Here is a 22,344-nt window from a genome sequence, read left to right on the forward strand (position 1 = left end):
GTTTTGAATATAACTCTGAAGCTGTGGGCTGAGGGGATTGTTATTCACAGTGATGCAGAAAGAAGAGAGAATAGTGAGTTTAGGAGAAAATGAGAAGTACTGTCTAGGCCATGTTAGCTTTCAGGTAGTGGTTGGACATCCAAGCAGCAGTGTCAGTCAGGCAAGCTGAGATGTGTACATGGATGCTGGGTAAGAGCTCAGATGCAGAGAGGGGTGAAGGTAGATTTTAGAAAGAATGTACAAATCAAAATTGAAAGCAAACAAAAGAGCAGATCGCTAGGTGGTATTAATCAGACTTTATTGGAGAAATAATCGCCCGACACAGACTGTGTTTCGCCCACAAGGGCTGCGTCAGGGGCTCTAAAATAACAAACAGTAATAAAATAAATAAATCAATAACATATATAACACCACTCATAATATATATAGAAAAATAAATGTAGAAAAATAAATAAAGAGCTAAAGAAAGAAGTACGTGTTTTGACATCCTCTATGAGGATTTCAAAAAAAGCAGTGAGCAATTTGAACGTGATTTAAGGCTAATTACATTTGAGAAGTTTAGCCGTGATGATCAGGATTATAAAAATAAGTGTGTGTATCCATGGCATAGAGACAAGTTCCAAAGAAAGAAAAGCTACAATAAGAGTTCCAGTAGAAACAATAGGGACCATTACCAGTCTAGAACTAGAGATAAGTCTAGGAATAGAGATAAGCAACAATATGATACCATTAGGCCAATACAAAATACATTACAGAATAGCCCTAACATTGTTAGAGAGAGGAAGAGACCCAGAAGTGACCAAGACGAGGTTTTCGACCCCTCAGCGCCCCTTTATACTACACCACCCCGAGCCAATGTTGATAAACAGGTTTTTCAGTTAGGCCAGTTTTGGGAAAAGAAGTCCACCTCAGAGGATTATGTAGTGGACAATTCAAGAAACCATATATATTAGAGAGGGAGAGGATGAGGAGGTGGCAGAGGAAGAGGAGGTCGACAATACCAACAGTACCCTGTGAGACGATAAACTCAAAGAATGTATTGAATAATGTTTTTAACATCTCAGATAGGGAATTAGGTGAGTCTGAGACCAATGTATTAAGGAAGGGCCTTTCATTTGTTCCAACTCCGAAATACAATGCCTTCAAAACAAGGGTAGAACTGTTTAAGTTTACCAGGAAATTAAAAATTATTGATTTTTTCTCAAAAAATACCACAAACACAATGGATGTCTCTATAGTAAAAAATGATAGTAAATGGCTACCACCAAATAGTACGCATCATCTTATTCAATCATTTGAGTCTCTTGTATTGAAAGAAGTAACAGAGTTAGAAAAACAAGGAAAGGAAAAAGTTTTTTTCAATTTGAGTAAAGAAGAATCCAAAGCTATTAGTAGCTTACATAGTGATCCCTCAATTATTATAAAACCAGCTGACAAAGGGGGAGCGGTAGTTGTAATGAACAGGGAGTCTTACATTGCAGAAATAGATAGACAACTAAGTGATAGAACATTCTACTATGCCCTTAAAAAGGATCCAACAGTTAGACTTAGACAGGAGATCAAGACACTAGTGCAATTGGGTTAAGATGCACAATATATCACTAAGAAAGAAGCACACTTCCTGAAAGCAGACGAACCTGTGATTCCAACACTTTATACCCTCCCAAAAATTCATAAATCCCTTTCCTCTCCCCCAGGGAGACCGATTGTATCTGCTTGTGGCTCCATTTTGGAACCACTGTCTATTTTTGTGGATAAGTTTCTACATCCGTATATTAGTCAAATACCATCTTTATACGTGACTCATCGGATATTATCAACACTAGTAAAAAAGGCCCGTTTCCGAAACCAATGAAACGGGCGCTAGCATGTGTTTTTTGTGTGTGTATGTGTCACAGAGTTATTTTGTGTGTGTGTGTGAGTGTGCGGTGTGTGTGCAGGTTGTTGATGATGGAGGTGGTGCGTCGGTGTGCGGTTGTTTCGTTAGTTTGGCAGCCAGTCTCCAGCGATTCCTAGGCAGGGAAGGAGTACTCCTCCCCCTTCCTTGGTCGCTGTTTGCTGCTGGCTGGGTTGCGGGTAATCCTTCCAGCTGGGCCGCAGCTTGTCCTGTTCACCCATGTCCCAGATGGTGACGGGCACGTTGTTTTCCGGCTCCTGACTCCATGTCAAGCGATCCCAAATATAGTCTGTGCTATAGGCCCTCTGGCACTCTTCAGTACTGGCATTAGGCATTTAAAAATTTCTCCCCCCCCCCCCCCCGGTCTATTTTTGCACATACCCACAGCAGGAATATTCTTCTCTTGTTCCAGCGGTGGTTCTGTGCTCTCCGTACTGCACAGATAATGAGCCATTCTGCTGGGGAATGCTCCTCCCTTATTGTCACGTAGTTTCCTCTGATTGGTCCGTCTTACGTTGCCTAGTGTTGCCTGGGAACGGTGTTGTGATGGTCCTTTGTGTTTCAGAATGTTGAGGGTGTTTTTTCTGATTGGTCCGTCCTGCGAGGGCGGGGCAGAGAGACATGGTCAGTGTTGTGGCTTCACCACCATGAATCCATGAACCCTTCAGTGAGTGACTGAGTGACTTCAGAACGTTGTCTTCAAAACGTTGAGGGTGAGTTTTATTATAGTAGATTCTGGACACCATGACGTGCGGTAAAGATATTTTTTTGGTTACATTAGATGTAGAAAGTCTGTATACCAATATACCGCAGCAAGAAGCACTGGAGATAATTAGAAAGACACTCACTAATAGAGCATTCACTCTAAGGATACCAACAGAATTTATAGTAGAAGTGGCTAGGATAGCACTTACAGAGAATTATTTTTGTTTTAATGGGAAGTTTTATAAACAGATTAAGGGTACTGCTATGGGTGCAACATTTGCTCCTTCCCTAGCAAATCTTTATGTAGGTGATTTTGAAGAGAAATATTTACACACATCAACATTCAATGATAGAATAATCCTCTGGAAGAGGTATATTGATGATATTTTGCTGGTTTGGAAAGGAACAGAATGTGATCAATACTCTTGACAATAATCTTAAATTCCAAATGAATTATAGCAACAAATCAGTGCCATTTTTGGACATTAATATTATTATGAAAAATAATACGTTTGTGACAAATATCTATAGAAAACCAACTGATGTTAATAAAATGTTTAAATTGCACTAGCTGTCACTTAAGGATAACCTGCCATATAGTCAGTTTCTACACTTGAAACGCCTGTGTACAGATGAGCGTACATTCCATCTGAGATCAGGAGATACGTGGAATCGTTTTTTTGATAAGGGGTATCCTAAAACCTCTATAGACAAAGGGTATCAGAGAGCTATTGGGGTCCCAAGATCTGAGCTCCTACATCCATCTAACACAAAAAATAAGAATGAGAAAATAGTTTGCACACTGCCCTTCACACATATGTCGAAACCTATTTTCAAATATTGAGAAAACATTGGCATATGATTCAGAACTTAACACCGTTTCAAGGAAAAGTCTTACTTGTTGCCTATAAACGTGAAAGAAATTTAAAAGATATGTTAGTACCATCAGCACTGTTTGATAACATACAGCAAGCCAAAAAATTGCCCATGGGGCATTACCCTTGTGGTTCGTGCTCGGTGTGCATAGTGAATGTTAAAACTATTACTTTTCATATACCATCTTCAGGGAAAAAGTATGAACTTAGGCATTTTTCTAACTGTAAGACTGACAATGTCGTGTATGCAGCTCTATGTCCATGCGGACTGGCATACATAGGGAAAACAAAAAGAAGACTTAACGTTAGAATTATTGAGCACAAGAGTGCACTTAAGAGGAATTTACAAGACAAGCCACTGGTAGAACATGCTATGAAGTTAGGACATAAGTTTGAAGATTTTCAGTTCTGTGCCTTGTTTGTATACAAGATAACTTGGAGAGGAGGACCAATAGACACTCAGTTGCTGCGTAAAGAACAACAATTAATTTTTGATCTTGCTACATTGCATTCAGCAGGTCTAAACATGGAAACAGATCTATCAGTGTTTTTGTGAATATCCCAGTATGGGTGGTTTTCACAAAGGGTTTTTTTTTATATACAAATTTGAATTTTATTTTTTGATAAATAATTTTTATTACCACTTCTTCCCCAAGTTTACACACTCATATTTATGTTTTACTTTTTATTTTTATTTTTATTTTTTGTCATGGTTTATTATTATTTCCTTATTGTGATTGAGTTTTAGACCGTCCCTGCTCAGTAGAGCTTATAATTGTGATTCCATTCATTGGAGGAGCATTTTTTGAAATGCTTTTAGCTACATTTATATGTCTAGACATGAACCATCTTTATAAATGAGTGCTATGCTTACTGATGCTTTGCTGTGATTTATTTATTTTAAGGCTCAAATTTATTTATTTATTTATTTATTCTCTTCTTCTTTGACCTTTGACACCAGTATTAAGGAAGTCAGTGTTCACTTCCGGTCTCTCAGTATTGAAAGTTTGACCTTTGACATCTGTACTAATATAAAGGAAGTTATTGTTCACTTCCGGCTTTTTAGCATAGCATAGCTACTGTGCACTTGATTTGCAATGTTCCTCATTTTGTACATATTAGGCCAGATTCTATATATGGCACCTGGAAAGTCCTTGCAGAAATAATTTTCGTCTAAGAGTTTCTGTAAGATTGAGCCACTGTATATAGAATACGCTTAGTTGATATCCCAGTACCTAAAACTGCATGCCTCCATTTACATTAACGAAAACGTGGGGTAAATCCGTGTTAGTAGATTTACACGGACTGGGCCATATTCTATAATAACACTCATAAATTGTGGAACACCAACAAAACGCCCATTTCCCTACTCATGGCCATGCCCCTTTTGAACTGTGCACTTTAGAAGTTGGGTGTAGTTCATTACTGGATATGATTAGCGAGTTATGCGCATAAATTCTAATTATTGCCAATTAGTGCTCATTATTGCTTGTTAAGTGCTGTTAAAAACGCTGATTGACTTGTTAAGCCAATTAATGTATGCTCATTGATATGGCATACACTTAGATTTTGGTGCGGAATGCTAGGCGCGATATATAGAATCTGGCAGATTACCCCTATTTCATTTCACCTTCATTGGTTACCTATTCAGTTCAGGATTTATTTTAAAACATTGCATGATGATATCCATTTTGTATTTCTTCTCTTCTGAAAATTTACAACCCATTGTGCCCATTACAATCTGCTACTAAAGGATTGCTGGAAGTACCATCATTTCAATTTATGAAGCTTAACATCTGTCAGGAGTCTCTTTAGAATAGCTGGACCAACTTTATGGAACGCTCTGTCAGAGACAGTTCACAATTCATCTTCTTATTTGCGCTTTCAGAAAACTACTCAAAACACATTATTTTGTACAAATTTTCCCTAGATGAGAATATTGACAGTACGCTCAGACAGCATACAGATGTTATGTATGATCAGATTTCATATTTATGTTATACTATTGTTTTAAATATTATTATTATTGTATTCTTTACCCTGGTATGGCGATACCATAATAGGTCTTTGTAAGCCACATTGAGCCTGCAAATAGATGGGAAAATGTGGGATACAAGTGCAATAAATAATAATACTTATATTATTGTATTGCGCATGTGTTGTTGCAAACCCAGCTTTGGAGATGGTGCAGGATATAAATATTTTTAAATAAATAAATGCCTATCCCACAGAGTTATAAAAATTCCAGTTTTGGTTAGGTCTGAGGATTATTATTTTAAAATAATTCTTATGGCTGATCTGAGGACTTACTTTCCCATCTGTGCCTGCCACATTATATTTTGTCATTTACAGACAAACTGTCTCAACCGCCTGTGTATTTTTTGTAGGTCAAGTTGACCTGTATTCCAAAGTCAAAATGATGACATGACAAACTCATACTTTCCAACTGTGTCTACTAGGTGCCTGTGTCTCTTTCTGATCATAAATACTTTTTTCTTCCTACTTGTGATGTTCAGAAGATGTCACTAACAAAGCTAACAGCCTATTTAGTGTGTAAGCTTTTTACTAGATCATTCTTTAAAAAACATACACCCAAATCTGCTCTACTTTGCTTAGGCTCTGCCTACCCTCCAACTGAGATTCTCAGTCATTGCTTCACCTACCTGTTTTAGGGTCTGAACTGTTGATCTGAGCCTTTGACATAAGTATGTTACTAGTGTGATGATTCAGTGAGCAGTCATATAACAGTTAAGGGTGGCCAGACAGCTTGGTTTTTCAGTAAGGCAGCAGATTAACAAGCTTTTACTCTCATTAAATATTTTTATTATATTTTGTTCTTTTATTTATCTGTTGGCATGTTTTCATTTTTCAGGAAACCATGAATATTACACCTACGACGTGGACAACTGGTTTAAACTTCTTGAACCAATGAATATTCACCCTCTTCATAATGAAAATGTGAAGATCACAGGATTAAGGAACAGCCAGGACTGGTTCTGTTTGGCTGGGGTGGATGATATAGAAGCTAATGCTTTAGGGTAGTTCTTATACTAATTAATATTTTTATAGCACTACTGGACATACGTGGAGGGGCATAATCGAAAGGTCGTCCAAGTACGCATTAGGACGTCCTTACAAAAACGTCCAAAATCAGGCATGTATAATCGGAAAATAGTATGGGTGTTTTTCGATAATCGATTATCCCTATAGCAAAACAACCAAATGAGGAGCTCATAAGCATGACTAAATTGGGCGCCCTAACACGTTCGATTAACGTGGATGCAAACGACCAAATCAGAAAGTGTGTAAAAGAATGTACATAGGTGTACCGCAAGTACAGTACATGCTGTTCTGGACATCCAGGTATGGGAAAATATGAGGAACGTTTATATGCGTCAACTACAGAAAGATCATGCTGCTCCACCGAATATTCCTCATATGTGCCCTATCTGGATGTCCGGAACTGCATGCACTGTACACCTACTGAACATGCAGCTATATGCATATTGTGTATATGTGAAAAGGGTCGGGTGCTTCATACTCATCTATATAAGGCAAGTTCCGCACGCATAACAACCAAGCATGCGTGTCAAAGACGTCTATGCTTACGATGGCATCCATGTGCTGATAGGGCCATATATGGGATGGTCATCCATATATGGAGCTGTGCACAAAACGATGTCCGTCACGCAAGGACGTCTATATAAGGCACTTGTTTTCCAACACCTGAAAAAATGGCGCACCGACGTGAGCCCAACTTCGGGCATGAGGAGAGCCTGCTGCTGGTGCGGCTATGCCTAAGGCACCGCCATCGGCTCTTTATTAGCCACCACCACCTGCCCCCCAGGCTCCAGGCCATGAGAGCCTGGTCCCGCATTAGGGACAGGCTTGAAAGGTAAGTGTTTGGCCCACACCCCCCCCCCCCCTCCTGTACCTACACATATAACAGCTCCGTCATCAATGTAACCAGTAACTGGAGTGTGAATGCAAGGATAATGAGTGGAATGGATCGGGTGGATGTGAAGCGACTGTTCACGCTATCCAAAAATACTAGGACTAGAGGGCATGAGTTGAAGCTACAGTGTGGTAAATTTAAAACGAATCGGAGAAAATTTTTCTTCACCCAACGTGTAATTAGACTCTGGAATTCATTGCCGGAGAACGTGGTACGGGCGGTTAGCTTGACGGAGTTTAAAAAGGGGTTAGATAGATTCCTAAAGGACAAGTCCATAGACCGCTATTAAATGGACTGGAAAAATTCCTCATTTTTAGGTATAACTTGTCTGGAATGTTTTTACGTTTGGGGAGCATGCCAGGTGCCCTTGACCTGGATTGGCCACTGTCGGTGACAGGATGCTGGGCTAGATGGACCTTTGGTCTTTCCCAGTATGGCACTACTTATGTACTTATGTACTTATGTACTAATAAAATGTATGTTCTTGAAAGGACGACCATTCCCACATCCCTACAATAATGTATTTCGTTATTTAATTATTTCTTGCCTGTGAACCCCACATTTTCCCACCTCTCTTTGCAGGCTGTATGTGGCTTACAACACATCGGAATAGTGGAAACATTATACCAATTAAACGTATAGCATACTTGATAACAGGGTAATGATAACACATATAAAGTAGTTTTCAAGCATAAATTATGATGCATACAAACGGTTCTTTCTGGCCTCATGGCCACCTCTATGGCATCGTCTGCATAGGAGCCAACTCGGTGGCTGCTGTGGGTGCTTGAGCACCCCCAATATGGAATAAATGCCTTGTATGTATCCAGGGAGGGGTGATCTCCACTGGGGGTAGCACCCCCAAAAATTTTAAAAAGTTGGCTCCTATGAATCTGTACCAATGGAGGTGGTCCCCCCCCCCCCTAACAGTGTTGATCCTCTCTCTGCTATTTGAATAACAAATGAATGTGTGTGCAGAGGGCAAGAAGGACCATCCCCTGACTCCTGCTCTACAAACTTATATCTTACAGACGCTTCGGCGTTCACCGGGACCTCGAGTCCCTCAGGAGGAGGTTCCGCCGTGTGAGGCGGGAGAGGCCCGAGCTCATCCGGGCAGTGCGACGGCACCTCAGGGCTCGCCGTAAGTATTCAAAAACAGGACACCTGTACTGATTTGTAAGTATATTTATTGATTAATGCAAATGTCCTGTACAATATGTGGCTAATAGCCAACTAATAAGTAATAACATATTTATTGGTCCCAGATCAAGGATGCAGGTTGCACCCATGACTGTGGCTGCAACTTCCAACGACCATCCCCCCCCCCCCCCCCCCCCCCCAAGATGACTGAGATGACATGCCTCACTTTACTCTCCCCCTTTCTGGGGTGGGTGGATAGTGTGTCCTGGTAGACCTGCCTGAGGCCCTACTTTTACTGGATGTCATGGCCTCTGTGACATAAAAGTAATGTGCTAAACACCCTTCCCACTGCCCCCCACCTTAAAAACAACAAAAACAGGTCACCAAACCCTCGTCACATCTCACAATGCAAACATGCTGGTCACCAATGAGTGTGGTCTGCCAACATGTCCTGTGTGTTTTGTGTCAGTGCAGCTTCCAGGGTTCCCTGTCATGTCATCTGATGCATCTCAGTCCCCCATGGGTATAGGCCACGCCTCCTCACACCTTCCCCCATCCCCTGGCTCAGGCCACCCAGCTACTGCACTATGCAAGCCATGTTGCATGTGCTCATCTTATCCATACTCTGTTTACATACACAGGGCTCCAGCACCAGCAGGAGGAGCAGGCTGATGAGGAGGGCCACCTGCAGGAGGAGGAGCCAGGCCAGGAGGAGGAGGAGGAGGAGCCAGGCCAGGAGGGGCACCTGGAGGAGGACTCGGAGGAGGAGGAGCCAGGCCAGGAGGCCCACCAGGAGGAGGACTCGGAGGAGGGGGTCCTCATCATTGATGAGGACATTCTGGAGGACCCCTCCCCACCTGCAGCTCCGTCTGAGCCATCTCCCTCCCCTCGGCCATCTCCATCGCCTGAGGCAGCTCCATCGCCTGGGCCACCTCCATCCCCTGAGGCAGCTCCATCGCCTCAGGCAGCTCCATTGCCTGGGCCACCTCCATCCCCTGGGCCATCATCTGGGTCCCCTGGGCCACCTCCAGCCCTTGGCGGCTGTTGTGTGCCTCCTGCAGCACCTGGTAGATGGCCAGAACCAGGTGCTGCAGGAGCTACGAATCATAAGGCAGGGTAATGAGCAGCTGCAGGGCCCACTGCTGCTGCTCATTACCCTGCTACAGAGGGCCTTGATTAGAGGCCGTGGCCACCCGTCCTAGATGGGGGGGGGGGGAGGGGGTGACAGTTTGTATTTTGTGAGGGGGGGTTGGTGGGTGGGTGGGTGGGTTGTTTGTATGTTGGGGGGAGGAAATGTTGGAAGGGGGTTGGGGGGATATGTAGGGGTGTTGGGGAATTTTTGTGTGGGGGGGAATTTGTAGGGGTGGGTGTGGGGGGAATATGTTGGGGTTTGCACATATAAATAATATTTTTCACATTTTAACTAACAGTGTGTGCGTTGTGCATTACATATAACCACATGGTGCTGTTGATGTGAGAGGAGGCAGCAATATGCATTGCATGAAATGTGAAGTGTGAATGAGAAAGCTGATGCATGTCTTTGATAATGGTGCCCATACAGAAGGCCACCTGTTCATTCCAACCTCCATGGCCCTATGTGCAGGGGGGTGGGCCACGGAGGTTGGATGGCTATTTACTGTTGAGGGACACAAATGGCCATCCAGCCTCTCTCCCTCCCCCTTACCATACAGCCCCACAGCACAGAGTGGCATTAATAATAGATTTGTTGTCTAGCACTTGTGATCTGCCAAGTACACTCTTGCACATAACCCTAGGTAGCACATAGATGATGTTTTCTCAGTGTGATCACCAGACACCCTTACCCACAACCATACCAAATTGGTGGGGGGGGGGGGGGCACCAAGGACCTACAAACAGCTGCCTCATCTTTTCACATTCTATGCATCTGCAATGGTATATAGTGCTGAGGAGAAAAGGTAAAACAATGGGAAAACCATTAGATGGAGACTTACTGTATCACAGTTGCAATATAATACAAGAGTTACAGAAGGGCACAAATAAATATGGTGTTTGCTCACACCCATAGGCGCCCGGTATAAGAGGCTTGGGGAGGCTAAGCCTCCCCAGCCACAGCAGGAAAGAGTTAGGCGGCGCTGTGAGTCTTCCTGTTCCCTCCCCTCGTTTACTAACTGCCCCGCGCCATCTTTAATTTACCTGCGTCCCAGCGTCGGCCCACCGCATCATTTCAAAGCCCGCCCTGCTGCCTGTCTCTATTCTTCCCTCCCTTCGCGACGTGTTCGTTCGGCAGAGTCCCGTCCTCGAGGAAATGATGTCAGAAGGCTGGACTCTGCCGAACGAATCTGGACATGCATGGAGGGGAGGGAAGACAGAGGAAGGAGATGAGATGAGGGAAAAGGGGGAAAACCTGCACATCGATGGAGAAAATAGGCAGAAGCTGGATCCACTGGACAGTCAAGTCTGCAGAGGACCCAGCTTTTACTTACGGATGTAAGGCAAGAAATGAAGAAGAAAGGCAGAAAGTAAAGAAATAAATGGAAAGGAAGCCCTGGAACCGGAGTTAAGAGGACAGATAGCAGCAGAATCGGATACTTGGCCAGCATGATCAAAAAAACAAAGTCACCAGACAACAAAGGTAGAAAAGATTATTTTATTTTCATTATAGTGTTTGGAATATGTTCACTTTGAGAAACAGGTGCTCAACATTAAAAGTTTATATTTATTTACTTATTTATGGCATTTTATCCCACATTAAACATGAATTAGGGTGTTTTGTGGCTCTACATGAGAATTGTGATATTATGATCCCTTGTTTCATATTGTTGACGGTCTGCATTTTCCGTATGGGTGGTATATTGGTGTATTAGGTTCTGCCCAGTGTAATATTTATTGTACAGTAAGGTTCTGAGTGTGTTTTTGCACAAAGTTGTGCATAGTGTTTTGCAGTTGAGCAACCACTTTATTCTTTGACATATGATACATAGCTAATATCTAAATTTAATAAAAGGTATTAATTGTGACTTTATTTATTTTTTCTGTGTGTTATCAGACAATTATGGATTTAAGCTCCACCCCTAACCCCACCCCCTTTAGCCTCCCCAAACAGTTGGGCCACCGACCGCCTATGCTCACACCTTTTTCAGTAGGAGGTCAAAGTGACCTACATTTCAGGTCTTTCCCTGTCTCAGGAGGACTGTAAGTTTGTACCTGAGACAATGGAGGGTTAAGTGGCTCACTCTAGATCACAAGGGGCAAGAGTGGGAATTGAACCGGCAACATTGTAATTACAAGGGTGGTGATCTAACCATTAGGCCACAGCAGCCATCAGGTTGTAGCTACTTGCAGGTAATTTGGGTTTGGACCTGTAACCACACACTCTCTCCCTCACCATGTCTTAAGGGCTCAGTAGGCAGTACCTGTGGCCACCTTGAAACTAGTTTGCAGCCTACATGTTAGAAATGTTGTTGTTCCAGAACTATGGAGGATTGTAGGACTGTGTTCAATACTGTGCTAAAAACATGATTTGCCTATATAGTTCCCCCTCCCTCTCCTATCAAAAGTGAGAATGAGTGGCCATTTCATAAATGGGGACTGGGGTTTAGCACACAAACAAAGGATTGAACCTACCGGGAACCAATACAGCAGCTGTACCAGCTGGCCCACAGCATTGAGGACCTGGCAGAACCACACAGTACGGGGCTGATGGCCTCCAACCAGTGCACAGGAACCTGGTGAAAAGAGAGCTAAGACATGACTGCAGACTACATAGTGAATGCACACTCCTTGATAATGAGCAGAAAGAGAAGAGGTGGCAGAGAAATAAGAGCTTACCATGAACGTCTGTTTCAAGAATGTGTAGTGCGCCTTCTATCTTCTGGAACATTAGCTGGACATCTGCCTCTGTGAAATGACCCTTACCGAGGGAGGGGTGCTTGATTTGGAGCAATTGTAGCAATTTCTTAGCTCCCACAGACTGCCTGCTACAACCAGGCAGAGAGAATGGGAGACAGGAAGAGGCCCAAAGGATGGATACGGAAGCGTTGTGGGCTGAGGGCAACCACAAATAACAACCCCCCAAAATACACAGGTGTACTTGAAGCATACCTTGCCAAACAGAAACCTTAATATAAATGTGGGTAACACGTGAGAACTCACGTGAATCAGAACTGCCAAAGTCCCAGCGCATAAAATGGCGGTTTAAATGGCAATCAAGAAGGAGAAGGCAGGTGGGGACGCCCATAGTTATCTAAGGAAGAAGGGCAACCTTCGAAAGCTAATCAAGAAATGTATTAAGTTATGTCCAATAAAAAAGGTATCATCTTATTTTCTTTTCCATGTTTTATTTTGTTTGATTTCTATTGACTACCCATAATCGAAATCAGGAGCTCCAAATCCCTATCTCAGCTGGGCACGTTTAGGAATTATGTGTATAATCGAAATCACAGCGCCCATATCAGACACGCCTATCCCCCGTCCAAAATGGGCGTTCCTGGCGACGATATAAACGCCCACTCCGTATTTTTGAAACCCCATTGGTACAATGCCGCCACGCCAGCCCCCAACCCGGAAGGGTAATTTCTCAGATGCCGAGGTGGAGCTCCTGGTGCAGGAGATACAGCAACGGCACACCAACCTGTTTGCTCCCACAGGGCAGAGACTGGCTGCGACCACCAAGCAGCGGGAATGGGAGGCGGTACGTGACAGGGTGAATGCGGTCTTCCACTGTGCAAGGGACGTGGAGGACTGCAAGCGCAAGTGGCGCAAGCTGAGGAGGGATGTGAGGAAGGCTGGGGCCAATCCCGCAGCACATGACACAGCCAACCTCACCCCCATGGAGCTGATGGTCCACGCCTTGCTACCCCAGGAGGGCATCCACGGGATCGGTTCCCTTGACACCTCGGCCCAGCCTGAGGGCTCAGGTAGGTTGTCCATTATGATGTTGGGATATCTGTTGTGCTGCACTACACTGTGTTATACAAGTTGGGGCCAGGGGGAGGTGGGGGAGGAGTATGTGGAATAAACGCCCACCTTTATGATGGTGTCTCACCTCCTACCCCCTACTCACTTGCTCTGTACCCTTACTCTCTATTCCTACCGTAGTCATTGGCTTCCCTCTTACTTGTCCTGTGTGTGCAGCTTAATTACAGTGTAAGGTGTCTGAGTAGTGGTAGTATTAATGTGTGTCATAGGAGCAGACTCAGTGGGTGTTTGAGCACCCCCAATATTGAGGAAATATCATGTAGGTGTACAGGGAGGGCTTATTTGCACTGGGCTTAGCACCCCCAATAATACTTTACACTTGGCTCCTATCCTATGGGTGTGTGTAGGTTACTACTCTGTAACCTATCATCACCAAACTGTGCCTATTTCCTTCTGTCATCTTTGTGCTCCAGTTAGTGTGGGCCACATGCATGCAACTTAAGGAGCCTGTAATCGGGGTCATAAAGCAGTTCTAGGCAGTGTACCAGGTCAGTAGTAACACAAGACACACTCAAATGTCCTTCACTTTAACTAATATACAACAAACAGCTTATCTGGGTCCACAAAGTTGTGAGCGGTGTCCTTGTCTTGGCTGTCCGTCCACCAGCTGTACCCAGCTGCTTGTGGGGCTGTCGTTCACATGGGTCTCAAACCCAATCCTCCTCACCATCTCTTTGCAGTGTCATCAAGTGTGGGGCTATGTAGATGAATGCTGAAAGACAAAAGTGGGTTATTTTCACCAACACATTTCCTCACCCTTGTGATGACTCTGATGAGGCTGGCCCTAGTGGCCTCCAATCACAACAAAGGCCTACACCAGCAGGACAGCCTCAACCTCCACCACCTGCAGCAGCAGTCCAGCCTCTACCACCACCACCACCTGCACCATTGCAGCCTCTACCTCCACCACCTGCACCAGAGCACCCTCTACCGCCACCACCTGCAGCAGCAGTCCAGCCTCTAACACCACCACCAGTGCAGCCTCTACCTCCACCACCTGCAGCAGCAGAACCAGCACTAGAGGTCCAACCTCCACCAGCACCACTGGCAGAGGCGGCACCTCCACCACCGGTTGAGTTTTCTGATGCGGAGGATGCATATAGGGGGCCAGCTCCTCGCCAGAGGCCCTCCAGCCAAAGGAGGCAACTCCTGCGGCTGGCCACTGATTTGCTGCGGCACAATATGCACTTGGAGGAGTACCGGCAGCAAAAATTAGAGCTGCAGCGGGAAGCACTGTAGGCACAGCGCCAAGCCCACCAGGAACTGCTCCAGGCGCAGCGCCAAGCCCACCAGGAGGTGCTCCAGCAACTCCAACAGCTGCAGCACAGCATTGAAGGCCTGCGCCCTCAGTTCACAGCACCTACTCCACCGGTGGTGGTGCAGCAAGACCTGCCATCCACTTCCTCTTCCAGTGGGCAGCAACCACCACCAGCTAAGAGGTGGGCCTTGAGATCGGGCGCCTCCGCAGCCACTAGTGCAGCACCCACCAAACCAGCTCCCATTCTGGGTCCTGTGGCCAGGCTACAGCCAACAAGGTGGCCGGATTTCCACAGCGCAGCCGAAGCCGCAGGCTGCTGTGTGGATACGGAGGAGGACAGTGGGAGTAGCCCATCGGAGGAGTCTGAACAGACTTCCCCTGCAGCACCAGCTGCAAAGGAAGTCCATGGGAGGGGTAAGAGGGGACGGGGGAGGGGACAGGGAAAGTGATGGCACATGCTGGAGGGTGAGGGTTGGTGGGTGGTGGTGGTGGTGGTGGTGGGTGTGATATGATGGTAACACTTATGTGAGTATAACAAATAAATGTGCACTTACTTTCACACAAAACTTGTTTCTATGAGTCTTTGTCTGGCTCTGACGCCAAGCTGGTAAGCAGTGAGCTCTGCTCTGTGAGCTGGGGGTGGAGGGGGCTCCTCTTCCTGCTCATCTGGGGCCTCCTCTGGTGGCTGTGGCTCCTCTGGGAGGGCCTGTCCTCTGCGCTGGGCCAAATTGTGCAGCATGCAGCACGCCACGAAGATCTTGGCCACCTTTTCTGGACTGTAGAGCAGCTCTCCAGACCAGTCCAGACAGCGGAATCGGTTTTTCAAGAAGCCAAAGGTCCGCTCAATGATCCCCCGGGTGCTCCGATGCCTCCTGTTGTAGGTTTCTTCTGCCCCTGGTTGTGGATGCACCACGGGGGTCATGAGCCACGTCCCCTGCGGGTACCCTCGGTCACCTTTGGAGAGAAGCAGAATGAGATAGATGAGTGTGTAATGCTTGGAGCAGGTACAGGGGGGGGAGGGGGGATTAGGATAGTGGGTTGTGGAGTGAGGTGGAGGAAGGCAGGGTGGAGGGTTGCCCAGTGGAGGAGATATAGTATGGGTATATCCATGTTGCACTTACCTAGTAGCCATCCACCAGTGAACTCCCCTCGTTCAAACCTGCGGAAGATGCCCGAGTGCTGTAGGACGTAGGCATCATGGGTGGAACCGGGATACCTGGCACACATGTCTAATATCTCCCCCTGGGCATCACACACAACTTGCATGTTCATCGAATGAAATGCCTTCCTGTTTCTGTAGGTGGCTTCGTGTGGCTGGGGGGGTCTGAGTGGGACGTGTGTGCAGTCAATCACACCTATGACCGAGGAGAATCTTGCAACAGCATAGAAGGCGGCCATGTTGTTGTGCAGGGCCTGGGGGGTGGTGGGGAAAGTGATGTAGTGAGAGGTGTGAGTTAGAAAGGCATCCAGGAACTGAGTGAGACAGTGTGAAATAGAAGCCTGGATGAGCCCTGTGTTAGCAGGTAATACAGATTGAAAACTCCCAGTGGCCAGGACAGAGAGAGAGGCAGTGATTTTGAGGTGGACAGGGATGGGGTTATTCCTATGGGTCTGGGGCTGAAGGAGGGGTTTCAGCTGCTCACAAAGCTGCACAATGGTCGCCTTATCAAACCTGAGCCTGGTCAGTGAGTTGTAGGAAGGTGGTGCGGGGCCTGAACACTCGGGGCAGTGAATACCTTCTGCGATGTGTGGCCTCTTCCTCTAACATGGAAGCCGCCAGTGAATTTAGTGCATCCATTTCCCCACCAATGCAAGTATTAGTAGTAGTACTGAAACAACAGCAGCACACAGAATGTTACTCCGAACACACCCTCTGGCCAGTCACTCCCCAAACAGTACAGGGAACACAGAGACAAAGGGAAGTCAGGCAATATACATGTGGGAACAGTAAATGGAGAGGGATAGGGGGAAGGGACCCATAGAGCAAGAAGGAGGAGTAGGGAAAGGTCAAAAGGTAAGACACAAAAGAGGCAGGTGAGGGTGACAACGTTCCGACTAGGGCAGACAGACGAACGTAACAGGTACTCCACACACTCAGCTTTCTCTGCAACCAACAATTCAGCTCTCCCAACACCGATCTCACCACTCTCCAACCCCACACAATCGCTAATGGGTCTAAAGACGATTTCCCCCTTGCTCTGTTCGCTTTTATTTCGGGTCTAAGCAATGACGCCCATGTTCGCGCCCACCCTAAATCATTTCGCTATCTGTTATATGTTGTAGACGACCACCTCGTAACACCGCCCTTAACACGCCCCCGACACGCCCCTTATTTGGGCGTTTGTATCTGAGCATACGAGCGAAACGGATGCACTGAAAGTTTTGTTTCCATTATACTGATTTAATCGTTTTTGTGAGATAAACGTCTATCTCCCGATTTAGGTCGCACTACAGGCGTTTTTCTCTTTCGAAAATAAGCAGGATAGTGGTCATAAATATTCAGGTACAATATGTTCTGCCCCAAAGAGCATACAATCTGAGTGGGTACCTGAGGCAGTGGGAGATAAAATGCCTTGCCAAGGTAACAAGGAGTGTTGGTGTAAGAAGCAGGAACTGAACCCTGGGTCTCAGTCCATTGCTGTAAGCACTAGACCACTTCCTGGTAACTCTTGGTGTATAATTCATATTTGCAAGGACCAGAAATCTCATCCAGTGAAAGGATCAAATAGTTCAATGCTTTCAAGAACTGATTTGCCAATAACTCCCCCATTAGTACAAAATGAGAGTAAGTTTGTGATAAATTGGGCATAAGCAGTCAATTGTAAAATTAGTTAATGGTCAGTTGGCTGCCATCACTCCATGCAGCCTCCCAGCTTCCTAACTGTGAGAGCTTTCAGTAGCTTTCAGTGCTAACAGTTAGGCTTGAAGCTGGTACTGATCCTTCACTGCAATTTTGCTTTTGTCTTGGCAGTTCCCTCTTGCACTCTGGGGCTTCCAGTTCAGTCAGATCCAGTCTCCCTTGGGTGATAAATACTGGGTCATTGAAAATGAAGGCTCATGCTGCTAACTCCTATTTTGTATCTCCATTGTCCAACTTAACCAAGCCATTTTATCAGCAGTCACAGACAGTGGCCACAGACTGCCATTGCTTTCAAAATATGATAGTCAGTTACCTTGAATCTGGGCATTAGGGGGTAATTCTATAAAGTTGGCACTGATATGTACACACCATATATGCATGTAAATGTTTAGAATAACGGGATATACGTGCGTATGTGTGCACATATACACATAAATGCCAAAATTCCACCTAAGCATTATTTTGTAAATATATGTACATCTTACATAGCGCATATTTTACAAGTAGGCATAGAGATAGGTGGAGTCTGGGTAGAGCATGGGCACCAAGTAACTGGGCCAACCCTTCTTTGCAGATTTGTAGAGCAAAACTACTACTACTACTTAACATTTCTAAAGCGCTACTAGGGTTACGCAGCGCTGTACAGTTTCACAAAGAAGGACAGTCCCTGCTCAAAGGAGCTTACAATCTAAAGGACAAAATGTGCAGTCAATCAATTTGGGGCACTCTAGATTTCTTGAATAGGGGTATAATGATTAGGTGCTGAAAGCGACATTGAAGAGGTGGGCTTTGTTTAAGGATTTGAAGATGGGCAGGGAGGGGGCTTGGCGTATGGGCTCAGGAAGTTTATTCCAAGCATAGGGTGAGGTGAGGCGAGGCAGAAAGGGCGGAGCCTGGAGTTGGCGGTGGTGGAAAAGGGTACTGAGAGGAGGGATTTGTCCTGTGAGCGGAGGTTTCGGGTAGGGGCGTAAGGGGAGATGAGGGTAGAGAGGTAATGAGGGGCTGCAGATTGAGTGCATTTGTAGGTTAGTAAAAGAAGCTTGAACTGTATGCGGTATCTGATCGGGAGCCAGTGAAGTGATTTGAGGAGAGGGGTGATATGAGCATATCGGTCCAGGCGGAAGATAAGACACGCAGCAGAGTTCTGAACGGATTGAAGGGGGGATAAATGGTTACATGGGAGGCCAGTGAGGAGTAGGTTGCAGTAGTCAAGGCGAGAGGTAATGAGGGAGTGGATGAGAGTTCGGGTGGTGTGCTCAGAGAGGAAAGGGCAAATTTTGCTGATGTTATAGAGAAAGAAGCGACAGGTCTTGGCTGTCTGCTGGATATGCGCAGAGGAGAGGGAGGAGTTGAAGATGACTCCGAGGTTGCGGGCAGATGAGACGGGGAGGATGAGGGTGTTATCGACTAAAATAGTCCCTACTGCCTTTAAACATGCTGTGGTCACACCTCTCCTTAAGAAGCCTTCACTCAACCCTACTTGTCCCTCTAATTACCGACCCATCTCCCTCCTCCATTTTCTCTCCAAATTACTTGAGCGTGCTGTTCACCACCGCTGCCTTGATTTTCTTTCCTCACATGCTATTCTTGACCCACTACAATCTGGTTTTTGCCCTCTCCACTCAACCGAAACTGCGCTTACTAAAGTCTCCAATGACCTATTACTGGCTAAATCCAGAGGTCTCTATTCCATTCTCATTCTTCTTGATCTTTCTGCTGCTTTTGACACTGTCGATCACAGCATACTCCTCGATATCCTGTCCTTACTTGGATTCCAGGGCTCTGTCCTTTCCTGGTTCTCTTCCTACCTCTCCCTCCGCACCTTCAGTGTTCACTCTGGTGGATCCTCTTCTACTTCTATGCCTCTGCCTGTCGGCGTACCTCAGGGTTCTGTTCTTGGTCCCCTCCTCTTTTCTATCTACACTTCTTCCCTTGGTTCATTAATCTCATCCCATGGCTTTTCCTACCATCTCTATGCTGATGACTCCCAAATCTACCTTTCTACCCCTGATATCTCACCTTGCATCCAAACCAAAGTTTCAGCGTGCTTGTCTGACATTGCTGTCTGGATGTCTCAACGCCACCTGAAATTAAACATGACCAAAACCGAGCTTCTCATTTTTCCCCCCAAACCCACCTCCCCGCTCCCCCCGTTTTCTATTTCTGTTGATGGCTCTCTCATTCTCCCTGTCTCCTCAGCTCGAAAACTTGGGGTCATCTTTGACTCTTCTCTCTCCTTCTCTGCTCATATCCAGCAAATCGCCAAGACCTGTTGTTTCTTTCTTTACAACATCCGTAAAATCCGCCCCTTTCTTTCCGAGCACTCTACCAAAACCCTCATCCACACCCTTGTCACCTCTCGTTTAGACTACTGCAATCTGCTTCTTGCTGGCCTCCCACTTAGTCACCTCTCCCCTCTCCAATCGGTTCAAAACTCTGCTGCCTGTCTCGACTTCCGCCAGGGTCACTTTACTCATACTACCCCCCTCCTCAAGTCACTTCACTGGCTCCCTATCCATTTTCGCATCCTGTTCAAACTTCTTCTACTAACCTATAAATGTACTCACTCTGCTGCTCCCCAGTATCTCTCCACACTCGTCCTTCCCTACACCCCTTCCCGTGCACTCCGCTCCATGGATAAATCCTTCTTATCTGTTCCCTTCTCCACTACTGCCAACTCCAGACTTCACGCCTTCTGTCTCGCTGCACCCTACGCCTGGAATAAACTTCCTGAGCCCCTACATCTTGCCCCATCCTTAGCCACCTTTAAATCTAGACTGAAAGCCCACCTCTTTAACATTGCTTTTGACTTGCAACCACTTGTAACCACTCGCCTCCACCTACCCTCCTCTCCTCCTTCCTGTACACATTAATTGATTTGATTTGCTTACTTTATTTTTTGTCTATTAGATTGTAAGCTCTTTGAGTAGGGACTGTCTTTCTTCTATGTTTGTGCAGCGCCGTGTACGCCTTGTAGCGCTATAGAAATGCTAAATAGTAGTAGTAGTAATAGAGAGTGGAGGGAGAGGAGAAGTGGGTTTGGGTGGAAAGACAATAAGCTCGGTTTTAGCCATGTTCAGTTTCAGGTGGCGGTTGGACATCCAGGCGGCAATGTTGGATAAGCAGGCCGATACTTTGGAAACCATGAGATGAGATCAATGAGCCCAGAGAAGAGGTGTAGATTGAAAAAAGAAGGCTCCAAGGACCGATCCCTGAGGAACTCCAACAGAGAGCGGGATGGGAGTGGAGGAAGATCCATGCGAATGTACTCTGAAGGTACGGTGGGAGAGATAGGAGGAGAACCAGGAGAGGACAGAGCCCTGGAACCGAAAAGAGGACAGTGTGGCAAGAAGTAAATTATGATTGACAGTGTCAAAAGTGGCGGATAGGTCAAGGAGGATGAGGATGGAGTGGTGACCTTTGGATTTAGCAAGGAACAGGTCATTACAGACTTTAATGAGTGCCGTTTCTGTCGAGTGTAGAGGGCGAAAACCGGATTGAAGCAGATCGAGGATGGCATGAGAGGAGAGAAAATCAAGGCAGCGGCTGTGAACGGCGCGTTCAAGTATCTTGGAGAGGAAGGGTAGGAGGGAGATGGGGCGGTAGTTGGAAGGACAGGTAGGGTCTAGTGATGGTTGTTTTAAGGAGTGGTGTTACTACAGCATGCTTGAAGGTGTCGGGGACAGTTGCAGTGGAGAGAGAGAGGTTGAGGATATGACAGATGGGGGGGAGGTGACAGTAGGAGAGATGGCGTTTAGTAAGTTGGTGGGGATGGGATCAGAAGCACAGGTGGTGCATTTCGAGGAGGAAAGAAGGTGGGCGGTTTCCTCTTCGGTGATATCAGGAAAAGAGGAGAAGGAGGCCTGGGTTGGTTGGTTGAGGGAGTGGGTTAAAGGGTGAGGAGGAGGAGGTGGCTTGGTGGTGAATTAGAGGTTGATCTTCTGCACCTTGTCGCGGAAGTAGTCAGCCAGTGATTGAGGAGAGAGTGAGGGGGGTGGGAGCGGAGGGCACTTTGAGGAGGGAGTTAAGGGTGGCGAAGAGACGATGAGGGTTGGAGCCGAGAGAATTAGTCAATTGGGTGTAATAGTCCAGTTTGGCAAGGAATAGGGAGGACTGGAAGGAGGAAAGCATAAATTTGTAGTGAATGAAGTCAGTATGGGTGCGAGATTTCCTCCAGAGGCGTTCAGCAGATCGGATCGGGCGCAGGAGCGAAGGTATCGGATGCAAGGGGTCAGCCAGGGCTGGGGATTAGTACGCTTTGTTGGACGGGAGATGGATGGAGCAAGGGTGTCCAGAACAGAGGAGAGAGTGGCATTGTAAACAGAGACAGCCTTGTCGACAGACTCGGAGGACATGATGGAAGGGAGGAGATTAGAGATACTAGAGGATAAGGTGGGAGGGTCGACAGCCTGGAGATTCCTGAAAGTAGTGGTTAGTGTTGGGCGGGGTGATGAAGTGTGAAGGTGATCAGGTGATGATCAGAGAGAGGAAGAGCTGAGGCACAGAAATTAGAGGGTGAGCAGGTAGAGGAGAGGATGAGGTCGAGACAATGGCAGTTTGGTGAGTAGGGGTGGTGGAGCTTAGATGGAGGTTGAAGGAGGATGTCAGAGTGAGGAACTGAGAAGCATAAGAGTTGGATGGGTCATCAGCGTGTATGTTAAAGTCTCCAAGAAAGAGGGACGGAGATGAGGGTTC

The 22,344-nt window shown here is 46.1% G+C and overlaps 1 protein-coding gene across 1 annotated transcript in view; it reads left to right on the forward strand.

The window, feature by feature from the left end:
* The first annotated feature begins 2,641 nt into the window (after positions 1–2,641).
* The window catches only part of TMPPE (transmembrane protein with metallophosphoesterase domain), a 37,549-nt gene continuing 17,846 nt past the window's right edge, over positions 2,642–22,344 (forward strand). The window contains exons 1-2 of the mRNA XM_030205016.1: positions 2,642–2,651; positions 6,350–6,515. Coding sequence (XP_030060876.1) covers positions 2,642–2,651; positions 6,350–6,515 — 176 coding nt within the window. The remainder of the gene's footprint in view (positions 2,652–6,349; positions 6,516–22,344) is intronic.

The sequence above is a fragment of the Microcaecilia unicolor genome, chromosome 5 (genome assembly GCF_901765095.1).
Source record: "Microcaecilia unicolor chromosome 5, aMicUni1.1, whole genome shotgun sequence".
NCBI lineage: Eukaryota > Metazoa > Chordata > Amphibia > Gymnophiona > Siphonopidae > Microcaecilia > Microcaecilia unicolor.